Genomic DNA, 15,208 nt, shown 5'->3' with positions numbered 1-15,208 from the left:
AATCCGCGCTTTGCTTCCACGAATGCAGCGACATTTTTTCTCTGCTCTTTCTCGCTACCGTAGAGCTCCTCGATTCTTTTCCGTTCGTACTGCCAGTACAGGACCAAGATATGAAGGCTCCGTCTTACTTCCTGGATACAGTCATCGAACCGTACGCGTCGGCAATCTTCCCCAGGAGTACGATCTGGACAGTGTTCTCAATGCGATCCAAGCCAATCCAGTGGAAAGAATATTGACCAGGCACGATCATGTTTTAGTCCAGTTCTTCAGTGAAGAAATGGCTCAGCGCTGTGTCCGCAACTACGAAGGTCTTTTGTCGTTGGCAATACACCCACACCCGTCGCCTCCGTTGTCCTGCTTTACCGTTGCCGCTATCGGATATTTTTCATTGTCGCGAGCCCTAGAAATATCTAATCTATCGCCTGACATATCCGAAGATATCCTCAAGGACCAAGTCAAATGTTCCTCTGCCCGCGTTGAGAGGTCAGAGTCAGAAGCCCGAGCTCGACTCGAGTTTATGGATGTACATGACGCCGTCAAAGTAAGAACAACCTTCTCCCACTTCAGATGGAACTCTAACAACTTTTTAAAGGCGAAGACGACTCTTATGCGCCTCAAATCATTCAAAGACGCGAAACTCGCCTACGCAAGGCACTCAGGGAGCTACATGTATCCCTCTTGGTTCACACCGTCAGTGGATGACGCGCCAGGTGCTAAACGAAAAGTCGTTATTGAAAATATACCCGACGGTGCGGCCGTGGTGGAATGTCGGAGATGGACAAATGCCTTTGATTCGATTATGCCAACGGTGCTGTCGTCTGCCCGTTTTACCAAACTCCAAGTAAGGCACCCTCACGGTCTCCTTGCACTCCGCCTATTCATTGCAAACAGACATTCGTGATCAGTTTCGGAACTACTGAATCTGCCCAAAATTTCTTCGAGACATACGGGCCACGAGCTAAAATTCGAGGCATGAAAATGTCGTTGGCACAAGATAAGTCTCAGTACATCGACTGCAGTATTCTCACGGCAAGAGGTTTGGGTGGCAACCGGAAAATTCACATCCATATTGGTCGCGAAAATAGAAGAAGCGACGAAGATTACGTCCAGATGTTCAGTCGTTATGGGGGCATAACATCTATTGCGGATAGATTCCAGTACGTACCGTTCATGATCCATGTCCTAAATGAATACTTATTTGCCTTGTAGAGACGGTGCTTCAAAAGGGACTCTTTGGGTCGAGTTTCAAAGTATACAGGGTGCGATGCGTGCAGTCATAGCTCTTTGCCATGGTGCTCCCTCGATAACGGCCTTACAAGGCGCTGACTTCGGGTTCTATAACACCCAGCATTTGAAGCGCATGGAAGTTAACACCAAGAAAAAGGAAACTGTGAATGAGTAGTGTATTACATTCGATGCACTTGGGCTATAGATGGATGGCGATGAGACAAACTTTCTAGAGGCTATTCACTTGGTCGTTCACGAAGGCCGATTACCCCAGATTACCCCCAATTTCTGGACCTGATGTTGTCTGATAGATTCCGCCCAAATGACCCTAGATGGTTTGACAGTTACCCCGGAGATAAAGATACAATGACCATGGTGTTCAAGGAACCCGGGCTGGAACGATTGCGTCTCGGTCAATGTGTGTCGGTACCGAGCTAAGTCCATTAATACTTAAGGGACATGGGAATTGAACGGCGGGAACTATAAAACGCGACTGAGAGATGGTGGCGTGTGGAGGAGATTTTGGGCGAGATTACCTATCTAGGGACACCGGTCTATGTTTTCAATGTCCCTGATGATCGCGTTGTGCTGGCGAAACAGGCTTGAACAAGAAGTCCACTGTTCCAATGTATGGTTGTATTTAAAGGCTCCGCATGCGCCTACCACCGGTTCCAAAACGCGAAGCACAAGGTGAAAATTCGAAGAGCGATTGAGCAGAGTAGTGCCAAGACTAGAAGCTAGATTCAAACATGAACCACTAGCGTGGATCGCATCATTAGGCCTCGGATGCTTCGTAACGCGCCCGCAAATAATTTGTATTGGTAGTGCCTTGGGCGGGGCCGCAGCCTGGAGAGACGGTAATTCCCAAAACTAGGCCTAGAAGGGCGGCAAAAAATGCACAGCATGCGTATACTTTGGCTGACTCCAATATCACGGCTATACTCTTAAGGATGGATTTCATTTTGTTGATTGATGCAGGCGGTGGCAAATATCATACTTAGGCCCTGAGAACGACTTTGAACACCTGATGATGGCCTGAGAGGAATAATAAGACATGGCAAAGAAGCATTGAACCTGATGATGGGTCGGGTAGTGGGACCTCACGCAGGGCCGAGGTATACCTCTGGAACAGGGTGCTAACTGAGCCATATGTTGCCGTTGTAAGGATTATCCAGTGGCAGTAGTCGGAATAAAAATCAGAAAGGCCAGACGGTGAGTCAAGGCCAGAAATCGAGAAAGGAAGTCAGGGTGGCGGGGATTTGATTTTGCATTCCTCAAGCGGAAGGATCGGCGCCCGGGCCGTAAGAAAGGGGCTCTAGCCTCGGGCATTCCATCCGGCATTCCTTTCCTTTCCATACGCTAACCAGGCCCACGCCAGGTTGCCTTCCGTCTCCCACCTCTTCCTCTTCCTCGTCCATGCAAGTTACTATTTCCTTGCTCCCTGTTTCCCTTTCTCTTGTCCAGATACCCCGCTCTCGTCTCTCCCAGCTATCCCATCCAGTACTCCACCACGTTCTGCAGCCGAGCCATACTTTTCTGAATATCACTTGCAATGAAATAGAGCTCAGTCTGTTCGCAGACCAGGATATTCTTCACTCTTTCGAGCCTATAGCACGAAAGGACAGACAGCGAAGGCAGCGGTCGCGCTCGGGCTCCAACTCCAGTCGAAAAAGTGTGGATGCGCCCGAGCCCATCGAAATTTCGTACGAAAAATGGTCTGTTTTGCAGATCGATTCGCATAGCGACCAGCTTGGTGAGCATTAGGCTATGTCTTCTACCGCACTAGAACCTCACTTTTTTCCAGATAAATCCGGTGCCCGTATCAACGAGCTGTCTGCGCTATTAGCAGACGCTGGAATATCCATCCTGTACCAGTCATCGTACATGTGCGACTTCATATTTGTACGCTGTTACTGTTGTCCTGCCTATGCGCATCCCTCACACCCGTCTTCTTCAGGTAAAAGAATCTCGTCTTCCTGAAGCCTTGTCGATCTTCTCAGAAGCGGGATTTGATCTGTATTCCCCCAACTCCCCCCCGGCATCCCCTACTGCAAAGGTTCTCACCCGTGCGAATTCACCAGATCGCCCACTGGCTCCGCCGTCACCCCGACAAAAATCTCAGTCGCCTCATGCCGGTCAGGTTAATGTCTTGACCTCAGACCTGACATGCGTAGGCCTCGCGGATGACGGCGTTGAGCAGTGGTCACTTAAAATTGTCAAGCTTATCGCTTTTCCAGATCTCATAAAACCTTCACCCAAGAACAAAGATTCGTCATGTTACCCCACCCCCATTACCCCGTCGTCATCATCATCTGACGATGACTCTGACACTGATGAGGACGGGTACTTTTCTCACTCTCCATCAAATTCATCTCCTGTGACCAGTACCAGCAATGCCTCGCGGTCGACATCTGATCTCCTATCCACCACGCCCACTATGTCTTTCAAGCCACCCTCCAAGCACCTAATTTCACCACTGACCCCCCTCCGTATTGATACCACCCCTTTACCGCAACCCGCACCAACACCCCCACCCCCGGTCCCTTTTTTCAGCTTTACCCGTACATCGGAGGGTTCATCCCTAACTACAGACGTGCAACTTCTTACCGCACTCTTTCCGGCTCATGAACGCTATCTCATATCTGGCTTCGACGATGAAGCAGAAGAGGGCGAAGAGGAAGACTCTGAACGTCTGTTCAAATGCCTTCAGATCGACCTCCGCCGCTTCGGGCTCGACAAGCATGGACTTGTCAACCGCTTCTCACGCGTGCTCGAGGATGCGGGTATCAACCATATGTACAGCTCGACCATCAAGACGGCTAACCTACTAGTGGAAAAGAAGTGCGCATTGAGGGCACAGGCACTTCTTAGGGCATGTTAATGACCGCATGACCTTCTTTTTGGATTATCCTTATACTCATGACCCACAGCACTTCCGTACATACTGCATAAAACTGTTGTACTAGCAATGTAGCCACTGCCTATTTATCGAAGGTATCCATCCCACCTCATGTAGTACTCCATTTCGATCCAGAGATAATCATATAACGCATGTCTTCCGAAGTCCGAAAACGCGATCACGTCTTCATTCCCCTGCTTCTGTCAGCCATACATTGAATAAGTTACGTTCCATTCCTGCACTGGGTTTGTTATCCTCTCAATCATGAGGCTATGACGCGCCAGATATAGTCCGACACGTTCATATGCACGGCTTATTCACGCGTCATTCTCGATCGCTGCTGTTACACTAAAACATTTCAAAAATGCTTAGGCTTCGTTCCACCAGTAATATTGACCTGGGATGAGTCCTCCATTTATCTTATTTCCATCCTAGGAAAAAGTAGGTCGAGTATGAAAGAGACCCCTGGCTCTTAGATTTTGGAGCAAGTTCGGACCATCCATATCTCTTAAGATCTTTTAGGAGTTCCACTTCCTAGATGGGGTTCAAGCTACCTTTCCGTATACCTCTCTACTTAGCAGTAGGACTGTTCGTTTCGTACTCTATCGATTTCTTCAATTATACATCAGACTTTGCAGTATATTGAATCTGTACTACTCACTTTCTTTTCCGTTCTGTGCAAGAGAACGGTGATGAAATGCCCGTTCGTGGCGCGACTGTCATGATCAGACAGGAGAATCGCGCGATCGTCTATACGGCGCGCCGGTGGATCTGTCAAAATGATAATCTTCATCCATGTGAATACCCGGTACCGGTGACTCTGTACTTGAGACATTTCTAAACTTACTGAGAGTCTGTGGCTTTGAAATCAGGGCATACAACGGCGCTTTACGAATTGAATTCGAAGTAAGCCTCGTTCACTGATTTTTTAGCGTCGTTCCTTAGACCATCCTCTGGTCCATTCAAAAAGCGGAGCATCTGATTCTCATTGTCTCCTTTTTCTCCCCGAATGATCCCATTCCTTGCGCTGAATACTGATGAGATGATTCGACAATTGAGTCAGTTTAGGAACTCAGAAATCGTACCATCAAATCCCGAAAATACCGTTCATTCTGCGCTGAACACTACAGTCTTCTTAACGTTGTGTTGTACAAGTGTGATTGAAAGTATATGGAAACAGATGTGAATGTAGAAATACAGAAGATGTTGTCATGGATGAGTGGTTGTACAAATGGAGGTATAAGATATGAGGGTATCGAACAGAGGTCCAACAAGCACGAAAGCAAAACCGCAAAGGAACAGGACAGGGAGATCATTGCACCTGCACCCCATTTCTTTGGGCAATTTGCTGATACCAGTCATCGAATGGAGGTAGCTCGTCTTCGTCCTCATCTCCCCATATATCCTCCTCCTCCTCCTTGATGGTTTCCAAGCGAACCGGAGTCTCTTGCTCAGGCGTGCCAGGCGGTGTCGTCTCTGGCTCCGACTCTTCGTCCCTGTCAACCTCCTGATCAAAGGCAGCCTGCAAAAAATCAACATCATCGTCGCCTTCGCTCGGGACTTCCATTACGGAGTGATCATCCGATAAAGAATCCTCGTCGTCCCAGTACCCCATAAAAGGAATCCCTGGGACGGCCAGCCATCCGGGATATTGTACGCCTATTCGATTATCCCATGCTATCCATGGGTTTTCGGGTGGGGCAAAGGTGATGACGATATGCGGCGCCCTGAAGGGCTTGATGGAGTCAAGGACCAGAGTGCCGAGGGTGTGGGAGTGGGCCTGAAGAAGTGGAATAGCTGGGTCTGTCCATTGGTACTCGTAAGGGTCATTTATGGGAGAAAGTGGATGAGAGAGGAGCAGGGCTTGGGCGGCGGCAACGTAAGCCTGGAACAGCGTTAATTGGACCGAAAGCAGGAAGATACGAGGGGACATACCACGGCTTTGACAAGGTGCCGCTGCAAAGCAGTTACAATGTGATACATTATGAGACGCTCTGTGGCAGCGGCCTCGACCTAACAAAATTAAACTATTAGACACTAACGCTTGTTGCTCGCCGAATACTTACAACCCGAGTAAACTTGGCTAAGCTGAAAACTTTCTTCGCTTTAAAAGCTATCAGCGGGTCGACGTCGGGTGCTGGTCCTAGTATGTCGGCTTGAGCATCTAGTGCTATTGAAGGGAGGCTTGTTCGGGAAATATATGTTGGTGGTACACATAACCATCCGCGCCACTGAAAGTCTACCCGGTTTCCCCATGCGATATAGTCGTCGTATGGCGTCGATTCTGCAGGTGTTATGACAATGTGTGGGGCCTTTTCGGGATTGACGCAATCGACCACTATGTTGCCTGGCGTTTTAAACGCATTTTGAAGTAGTTTCTATTAGGAGCTTCAAAAGACTGCTGGTGAAAGAGAGTTAAGGGTTAATCGTACGTCATCGGCGGATTTGTCGAATACTTCAGTTTCTTCAGGGTCTTCGAAGGCATGAGAAGTCTGATCCGACAAATTATCATTAACAGGTGCACGGTGGAGTCGAGGAAATACATCCGCACCATGGTAGGAATATAAACAAACTCTTCGTCTTCAGAATAGTCTGAGAGTTCGAGGTCATCCTCGGATCCCGGGAGTAGACGCTGGAAGTCTGGGAATAGCTGACACGAGGTGGCAACATGGTCAAGGTCCGGCCCCGGGGCGTCTAAGACATCGATACTGAATTTTGTGGTGGCGCTGGTTGAGGTCGATACGGCTAAAACAGGCTCGATCTGATCACAGTTGATTACAGCTCGAAACTGAAAGGATGAATAAAGGAACGAACCTGGCTATATACGTTTTCGTCATTATCGTCAAGGTTGAATATCGCTGCGGTAACAGATGTGAACACGGCGCCTTCGTCGGTTGGTCTTGTGACAGTCGGTTTGAAGCTCGTGCTCAACGTTTCCCACGATGCGGCCCGTGATGCCTTCACCGCAGGGCATCGCGACAAAGAGGTTCCCGAGGCATATCTGGGAATAGAATTGCCACAACGACCGACGTCCATCCAGCGGGCGGCGGGTGCAAGCATATCTGTGATAACCAAAGGTCGTTCGTAGATGATGGATGATAGCTGTGTTCGATTGTGGCGACGCGTCCGTCGGTCTCGGTGGCGCGTTCAGGCGAGGTGGAGACGCGAGATATGCGATAGAAGTGAAGTAGTACGATGGGAGAGGTAAGGCGAGATGGAATATGGTCGTGGTAAGTAGAAGAGTGTTGTTTGTTTGTGCGGTGTGTGGCTATCTGCTCACGCTGTAACTGGATGTAGCGACTAAGTCTGACAGCCTTTGTTTCGCCCGTTAGTGCCTGGTATCGGTGGACCTAGGTCTTTGACACGGTTTCTTTGTTCGTGGGACTTCTTGACGCGTCGAACAAAGGCTCGTTGAAGATGTGGCGGTGTCCCGAAAAACAAAGGCAACTCCCTGCGAATTCGTCCAGAAGGAATCGATGTGAGGGAAAGAGGAAGAGAGGTGAATCCGGGTGAATTTTGCAGACCAGAATTGTTTGCGGCTTCGTCGATTTTGAAAAAAACAAATGTGGCGCTGAGCAATGGTGGATGTTGCTGTAGTGATGGGAAAATGACAGCTCGGGCAAAACGGCATCAATTATCTTATCAGATACAACACAGTAGCCTACGTGACGACGTCATCCCAAAATTAACTCTTCTCGGCAACAACTTCATCCGCCCGAAGACCAGTCGATTTTTTGAAATTACCGGTAGATTCGTCGGCCCCCGCGACCTGTATGGACTAAACTTTCGCTCACTTTGTGATAAATCCACGACTCACCCACTGGCAAAAGTCCCTTAAGAAAGGAGGCAGATGTTGGAGGAGCGGCATGAAATTGACGTAGAACGGCAGCAAAATCGTCTGAGAATATTGATCATCCAGCGCACCAATGACTTTTTTGACAACGGTAACCGACGGAACTGTTGGAATGAAGAACTTGAAGAACGGAGATGACGACGTATTGATACTTTGGAACAGAGGGGTGGATATGCGTCCTGAAACAACCAGAGTTGTCCTGATGCCGGGACATTTGTACCTGTTCGGGGGTTCAGCAGAGATAGGAAATAATGAGTTGAAACGTACAACTTGTCTAACTCATACCGAAGTGTTTCATTGAGAGAGATAAGGGCGGCTTTAGAGGCAGCATAGTCCGCTAGAGAGTGTCAGCTTCCGGAAGAGCAACAGAGAAGACGACAGCGTACACATGCGAACTACCCCACCATATCCCAAGGCCGATGACATGGTGACCTATGGTGAGTGTTTGTTGTCAGAGAGTACCATGCAAGCAGGAGAAAGTATCCTGACAATGTGCCCTGTTCCATTCTGAATCATACCAGGAAGGAATGCCTTGAGCGTATAGAAGTGTGCTAGTGTATTCACCCCGAATGTTCTACATAATCAAATTGCAATGTTTGCCTGTAACGAAGGAAAGACACTCACTGTTGAACGTCCTCAGGCTTCAGGTCCAAAATTGGCTTCCCTTGCACTACACCAGCGTTATTAACTAGGATGGTCGGTTGACCTATCTAGGGTTTAACGTCAGGAGGCACTCTGCAGACATGGCGACAGCCCCACCTCATCAACCACCTTCTTCGAAACAGCATCCACCTCCTCCCATTTTGAGACATCACACTGGTAGTAGGTGATGTTATCTCGAAAAGTTGTATTTCAATTCATCAGACATTTAGGATAACATCGAGAGCTTACAGTTCTCGGTTACAATGGGATTAACATCCAGAACTACAACATTCACGTTTCGGACAGCAAGAGTATTGGCCAAAAGCTCTCCTACACCAGAAGAACCTACCATATTATCAGTATCCAATAAGAAAATGAGTGAACGCTTTTTAGTTACCTCCAGTTATGACCACAATTTGTTCACCCCAGTCAAGTCTCGGAGGAGCAAACAAGATACTTCCTTGGTTCCGGTAGAGTAGCGAGCACCACTTGACGAACCCTGTACTCTTAGATGGAATTCACTGGTAGTGAGGGGGGAACCTACAGAAGAGTGAAATGATGACATAGTAAACCCCCCAGCCGACAATGATTGGGTCCGTAATCTTGGCACCTTGGAATAAATAGAAGATAGGAATAAAGAAGATAAAAAAGGGACCTAGAGTAAAATTCTAATTGGAACTGTAGTCGGAAGATGGGAAATGATACGCACTGAAAGCTGTATGAGACAAAACTTTAACGACAAGGTCCACGTCGAAACTATCGTAGATTGGAGAGCCGTCTGAAGATCTGGAAGACATTGGAAAGAAAAACCAGGCGCAGCCTGGTAGACGAAAAGCAAGAGGGGGATGGCAACGAAGAGTGTTGTGATCAGTGATGCCGGCGTCTATTACTGCTTTTGGCGACGGTGTGGGCTGCCCTTTCTTGCCTTTCTACCTCGATGTTCTTCTTCGGTATTGATTTTGAGGATATTCATCTGTCGTACCGGCGACACAGTATTGGTGGCCTTGACTAGGTGACAAGGACGTACTTCTTGGCTATCTTCTAGGTCACTGTCTCCATCTTTCGAGCCTTGGCGGCGAGATCATAATGAGCTGAAAAACGAAGGAAATAAGCTGGATATGTTCAATCAGCAGCCTTCAACTTCAGCGTCAGGCATGAAGAAGATGTGCAGATGTCCATGGAAGGGACCGAATCGGGATTTATGACATTATTGCCACGTTCCAGCGCGTCTTAGTGAGCTTCGAATCTGCTTCAGCACACGCCTATCCCGTCTCCCTTCAAGTATTTCACGAACGACACCCCTCCAGGACTGTCACAGTCGTCTCCTCTGACTACGACAGTCTAGCTCTCTTGGGCGTCTTCGAGCACCATTCGCGCCTTCGTCAACGATAAACGCTATCTGACCATTCGCTGAGTCGAGGAAATACCATAGAGAACCAAAGTGGCACAATGCACGCTCTGAATACAATGGTGTGTGCATTTTCTGTCACCACGATCGCCCTCTTACCTTTTCAATAAACTAGAAAAACGATACCAATAGCGCGACAAGGCGTTGTTCGCCGCAGGTACCACCCTTGGATCCTACCTTCTTCTGCTTTGCTTGACAGACCGCGCGTAGGTACACTTAGACCACGACATAATGAGCGGAAATAATCGCGTCGTTAGAATGGCTGCATCAGTATGTATCTTCGATTCGCCATGAAGTACGCTTTGCATAACTAATGCTTCTTAGTTACAAAATCATGCAAGCGAAATACCTACTGACACATCGAACCTGGCCGACAGGTCTGGGCGTCTGTCCAACGCACCCTCTCCACTTCACCCTTCCGAGCTCAGTGCTGGGAGCCCATCACACCTCATATCCCTAGATGTATCCGGCCAACATCTCAAGACAATTCCAGAGTGTACTAGCCCTGAAATTGTGCGCATATACTCTGTTTTCTGTGTGCAATAGACTGATTTACTTCACTGTAGCTTAATCTTGCATCGTCGATTGCAGGAACTAATATTTCCGGCACCCCTCCTTCCAACACTTATGTCCAGTCCACTGTGGTACAAGCTTTCTCAAATTCATCTGCCCCACAATGCCAATACAATGTCTCCCAAACCAAGAAATTTCCCACTAAGCACTCCGTTCAGCTGCCTATCTTGACATCCTACGCTGATGCGACAAATGTATCTTATTTCCTTCCCCATGATTTGACTGAGAGCTGATGTTGTATTAGTTCGCCGCTCGTTTTCCAGAACTCGCATCTGAGGTCTTGTCGCGTCCCCTACAAACAGCTGCAACCTCAGGCTTTGCAAACGTAGAATCATCCAAGCGAGAGACTCTGCACCCGAAGATGCTTGAGCACACCGCCGATCGTCCCAACTGGGCTCTGGCGCCGGAGGAGACGGCTGACTCGAATGAAAGCGCCAGACCTGAAAGCTCCAGTGTAAAACTTGATGAGATGGATGTTGACGTTGAAGCAGCTGCCGATATCTGCGTCTCCAGGTTCAAACAGACAAAGGTTTCTGTCCGGGAGTCGGCACTTGGTGACGTAGGATCCAGCTTCGATTTCGAATCTCCCGAGCAGTCGAGAAATAAGCGGGGAGCTTCCAGGAGGCGAAGTTCTCCCTGTCGAAGGTCTCAGACAGCGAATTCTCACATCCGTTTTGGTGGTATGCGTGGATTTAGAGATAAGCAAGGAAACTCTCCAGACTATTCTTCGCTTAGCGCTTCCTCACCTGTTGATTGGACGCCAAATGCTTCTTCTCACCCGTTACCAGAGGCTTCGGATGCACCGAACAATTCCGGCCGCGAAGAAGAGTGGCCGACTTCTTGTCACGCGTGGGATATCATTGACGATAGGTCGCCACCGCTGAAATTTGATGACGATTGGGAAAGTTCGTCGGTGGAGGCTTTCTGGGGTGGTAAGGGAAGAACAGTGGGATTCCCTAACTCACAGCAGGCGCCACAAATTGATAGGTGGAGTCGCCCGGTAGTGCAGGCCTCCTGGGATTATCTGCCCCCCGAGATGCCCCGAAGCTCACAAGACCTGTCGTACCGTTCGCGTGAGCTTTCCCAGCAACCTCCAATGAAGCCGGTGCAGAGTAGTAGCGCAAAAAAGGTGCAGACACGCACACTTGTTGGATGGATGTCTCCGAGCATCACTAGAGACGAGATTACATCGCGACAACATGACGATCATCCCAGAAGTCACCAATCTCCTCTGCAGCCTGATGGCGCTAATGAATGGCATGCCTCTCTACCGTTGAGACGGATATTGCCTGGTGACCTTGAGCATGCTTCTTCTACGGTTATGGACAACCGTCTCAACGATATTTCAATTCCAACTTCCCCTCTAACGACACCATCTGCCAGGAAGTCTTTTGTCAGAGAGGCAGCCAACAAAGCAGAGCAGCCGTCGGAGTCTCCCGCAGATATTGTGAAGACTAGAATGTTTAGTCAGTCTGTCCCGCTCTCTCCGCGACCGATTTTATTCCGAGCTGATTCTTGGAACTCGGCGGCACCGTATGAAGCACGTATATCCAGCAGAGATGAGGTGGTTGAGGCTCAGAAGGAGCCTCCCGTCGGGCGCACTGCGCAGATTGGTAAGAGATAGAAATGCGCATTAATTCATTACAAGTAATCATTTGATTCAGAGGTGCCAGAGGTCGCTCCAGTCGCAGCTGATAGCCATTTGCCTATGAAATCGGTAGGGTATTCGATGCAACTTGATGGTGTTGTCCCTTCTGCTCCATCTCCCGCACGCACACCCGGCGATTTGGTGTACAATTCAAGCGAGCCTCGTGCCAATGCAACGACCGCTACCGCCGAAACTCTAGGGTTCATGTCAGGTGTGTAGACATATACTTTGGGGCGATAGGAGGAACTGAACATCGTTTACGTTCTTAGAACCAGAGGTGGAGCGCAGTGTCAATGAGACAAGACGTCTCCACATCCTTAAACCCGAAGAGCAAACCATTCAGTCATGCCCTGTTGCGTCGTGGCCGGATTTGACAACTAGCAAGAAACGGCAACGCTCCTTGGATAGCGGCGATCAGTCTCAAATACCTCTAAACGCATCACGCGACCCCGAAAAGCCTTTCGCTATATGTGAAGTGCCGGCTTATCCGTCTCCTGCAGAAAGGCTTGGTGAAGGAAAGGGCGAGATCGATGGGGGCGTCTTGTCACAGGTCAAAACCTTCTTAGAAGATCCGGAAGTCCATTGCTTCTCGGACACAACAGCTTCTTCTATGCCTGAACGCGGTTCTGAAACGCAACAAGATAGATGTCAGCATCCCGAGCAACATTTGGAGGGCTACGCTTGGAGGATGGGTAGACCTGTGTCTGGCTGGAGGCGTGGACTCCTAGATCAGTCCTTGTCCCAAAAGTATATTCCTCCGCCGGCCAGACGTTTTCCTCCTACGTTCGGAGAAAAGCCTGGCCTCCTGATTTCGGAACAAAACAACGTCTATACTTTCAAGCTTCCGCCTATTAGACCGGTCCCTGGATCAACCTCCCAAAATGTCAAAGCCGCTCCAGAAGCTCAGGTGAAACAGCCCGTATCAAAAGTGAAGTTGGAGGCGCCGCAGAATACCGACGCCACAGACACTGGACGCGACAAGCACACTTTCGCTACAGATGTGTTCACACCAGAAATAACCATACTTACGGAGCTAGGTCAGTCATCATTGGACGCACTTCGCGGCACTTGCACCAAGCAATATCGCCAACGCTGATACAGATTTAGCTTTAGGCAACTGCTTCGAACCATCCAAGTCTCAGCTCATGTCACTTTCCGACTCGAACTGCGTACTTCTTGAACGGAAGACGATGTGCGGCGCTCTCTCAAGCGACAAGGTTGAGACGCCTGACCTGCTTCTTGATTCACAAAATAGCCTCTTGGTTATGATGGCTTCCCAATCTATAGACAAGGAAAACAGTTTGGACGGTATTTCTTCTTTACCTACGCCTGGGCTAAGCAACCGAACGCTGTCTTCTCAACCTTCGCCAAAAGTGGTGGGTGCGCTACAGTGGCCTCCTCCTAGTACGAGAATAGCCTCCTCCATTCATGAACATTTTCTACCGCGTCAAGATTCGATCGAAGCAACGGATTATTCGCATTATCCGCCGCAGCCTCCTTCCAGCAGCTCTAGCCCAAACCTTTTTTCTTCCCAGAATCAACCTCCGACAGCCTCTGTACATGACTCAGCATGCGCGCCTGTCCAGGGTTATCACTATGAAATACCTGGCATTCATTCAGAGTTGCACCGCCATCATCCTGCCCAGTCTTATTTTCGTCCTGAACTAACGCAAGATTTGGTTGGTACATCTGGGTGGATCGCATATCCGAACTTTGATGATGACGTTCCGTACCTGATTAACGAAAGAGGCAGCTTTGACATTACCGTTATGTCTCCACAAAACGAAACCCGAAATCCTCCCCAAGGAGAGCCTCCACTTGTCAACTCTTTACTATCTCAACATTCTGGTTTCATGCCATACATCTCCTCGCGGCAGAGCGTACCTTCTGGGCTTGCTTTCCGTACTCAATATCCCGCTGGACAAGAGCCTTCTTGTTCTTCTAGTGGAAGACAATATGTTAATCTGCAATATCCGATCGCGTCGTCTGTGCGTGCCTCATCATCGCGTCACCAGTATGGCCAGTATGACGGCCAGAAAGAATTGTCTGCGGCTAGCTCTTATCCTCTTATTGCCCGCCAAAATGGAAAAGGATACTCTAGTCAAGACTTTTAAGTTCAGGCTACCGTTTTAACGCTTATTCTTTGTCTCGGATTCCTCGCCCGTACATCTTAGCTATCAAGCAACATTCGCATAGGACTGTTTTCATCGTTTATTTAATTTTAACGACACATGTACTCGGTCGCAGACATCTTGGGACGAAAGCACAGCCACTCCCAGTCGTAATTGAAAGCTTTTTGCGCCGCCTAGAGTACTTATGTAGGCCAGAATGGTGCCACACTGCATGGTGTACGTGACCTACCCACCCCTGTCCAGGGCCAGGCGGCCCATCTCGCGCCTCAACGCAAATCTTGGTGCTTCCCTTGCCTAAATTTCGGGCTTCAAATTGCTGCGAGCACATCAGAAAGACTCAAACCGATGGGTTATCACCCCATGACAGCATCAACACTTCCTGTAACGCTCTAATAGGTGTGTTCGTCGCAGATTCCATGCATAAACAGATGGTAAAAGTTGAAAAACAGCATGTGTCGGACCCGATCTGGGACATCCTGTACCAGAAGACCGCCCAAAGGAAGTCAGTACAATTCAACTTAAGTTGTTCAATGTCGTTCTCACCCACGTTATTGACGAAGCCAAAGCATCGAGTCGATCTGGACATGAAAGTTAGAGTCGTACTCTTTGCTGTGTCGGGTAATCTGAACTGATTGCTTCGTCTGTCCGTGCCTCATCATCGCGTCACCAGTTTGGCCAGTACGATACCGTTTCGCACGACAGGCCAGAGGGAATGGTCTGCGGCTAACCCTTGTCCTCTTCTTGCCCGCCAAAATGGACAAGGATACTCTGGTCAAGACTTTTAGGATCAGGCTACTGTTTTTCCGCTTACTCATTGTGTCGGATT

The 15,208-nt window shown here is 48.9% G+C and overlaps 5 protein-coding genes across 5 annotated transcripts; 3 read left to right on the top strand and 2 right to left on the bottom strand.

Moving 5' to 3' along the window:
* Window positions 1–22: 22 nt before the first annotated feature.
* EV420DRAFT_1640134 (uncharacterized protein) lies at window positions 23–1,525 on the top strand (the record flags this gene model as incomplete). Its single annotated transcript, XM_060477061.1, has 5 exons — window positions 23–541; window positions 593–841; window positions 892–1,157; window positions 1,210–1,390; window positions 1,433–1,525. The coding sequence occupies 5 exons, from the start codon at window positions 23–25 to the stop codon at window positions 1,523–1,525; spliced, it is 1,308 nt and encodes a 435-aa protein (XP_060333570.1).
* Window positions 1,526–2,507: 982 nt separating this feature from the next.
* Window positions 2,508–4,323, top strand: EV420DRAFT_1527522 (uncharacterized protein). Its single transcript, XM_060472457.1, has 3 exons — window positions 2,508–2,980; window positions 3,032–3,129; window positions 3,185–4,323. Exons 1-3 carry the CDS (start codon window positions 2,644–2,646, stop codon window positions 4,106–4,108), a joined length of 1,359 nt encoding a protein of 452 aa, XP_060333569.1. The 5' UTR covers window positions 2,508–2,643; the 3' UTR covers window positions 4,109–4,323.
* An 814-nt stretch (window positions 4,324–5,137) lies between these two features.
* On the bottom strand, window positions 5,138–7,498 carry EV420DRAFT_131813 (uncharacterized protein). Its single transcript, XM_060468707.1, has 6 exons — window positions 6,941–7,498; window positions 6,678–6,887; window positions 6,559–6,618; window positions 6,193–6,504; window positions 6,062–6,139; window positions 5,138–6,011 (listed from the first exon to the last, which is right to left on the bottom strand). Exons 1-6 carry the CDS (start codon window positions 7,184–7,186, stop codon window positions 5,439–5,441), a joined length of 1,479 nt encoding a protein of 492 aa, XP_060333568.1. The 5' UTR covers window positions 7,187–7,498; the 3' UTR covers window positions 5,138–5,438.
* Window positions 7,321–9,418, bottom strand: EV420DRAFT_1665206 (retinal short-chain dehydrogenase/reductase; the record flags this gene model as incomplete). Its single annotated transcript, XM_060478968.1, has 11 exons — window positions 7,321–7,895; window positions 7,944–8,199; window positions 8,247–8,316; window positions 8,366–8,411; window positions 8,469–8,553; window positions 8,604–8,689; window positions 8,739–8,815; window positions 8,871–8,966; window positions 9,019–9,120; window positions 9,166–9,276; window positions 9,331–9,418. 11 exons carry the CDS (start codon window positions 9,416–9,418, stop codon window positions 7,812–7,814), a joined length of 1,101 nt encoding a protein of 366 aa, XP_060333567.1. The 3' UTR covers window positions 7,321–7,811.
* A 2,669-nt stretch (window positions 9,419–12,087) lies between these two features.
* Window positions 12,088–14,568, top strand: EV420DRAFT_132346 (uncharacterized protein). Its single transcript, XM_060468720.1, has 3 exons — window positions 12,088–12,461; window positions 12,520–13,287; window positions 13,352–14,568. The coding sequence occupies exons 1-3, from the start codon at window positions 12,311–12,313 to the stop codon at window positions 14,362–14,364; spliced, it is 1,932 nt and encodes a 643-aa protein (XP_060333566.1). The 5' UTR covers window positions 12,088–12,310; the 3' UTR covers window positions 14,365–14,568.
* The last annotated feature ends 640 nt before the right edge of the window (window positions 14,569–15,208 follow it).

The sequence above is a fragment of the Desarmillaria tabescens genome, assembly GCF_030435595.1.
Source record: "Desarmillaria tabescens strain CCBAS 213 chromosome Unknown EV420scaffold_10, whole genome shotgun sequence".
NCBI lineage: Eukaryota > Fungi > Basidiomycota > Agaricomycetes > Agaricales > Physalacriaceae > Desarmillaria > Desarmillaria tabescens.
The sequence above is the reverse complement of the archived record's forward strand: the minus strand, read 5'-3'. Positions and strand labels throughout refer to the sequence as shown.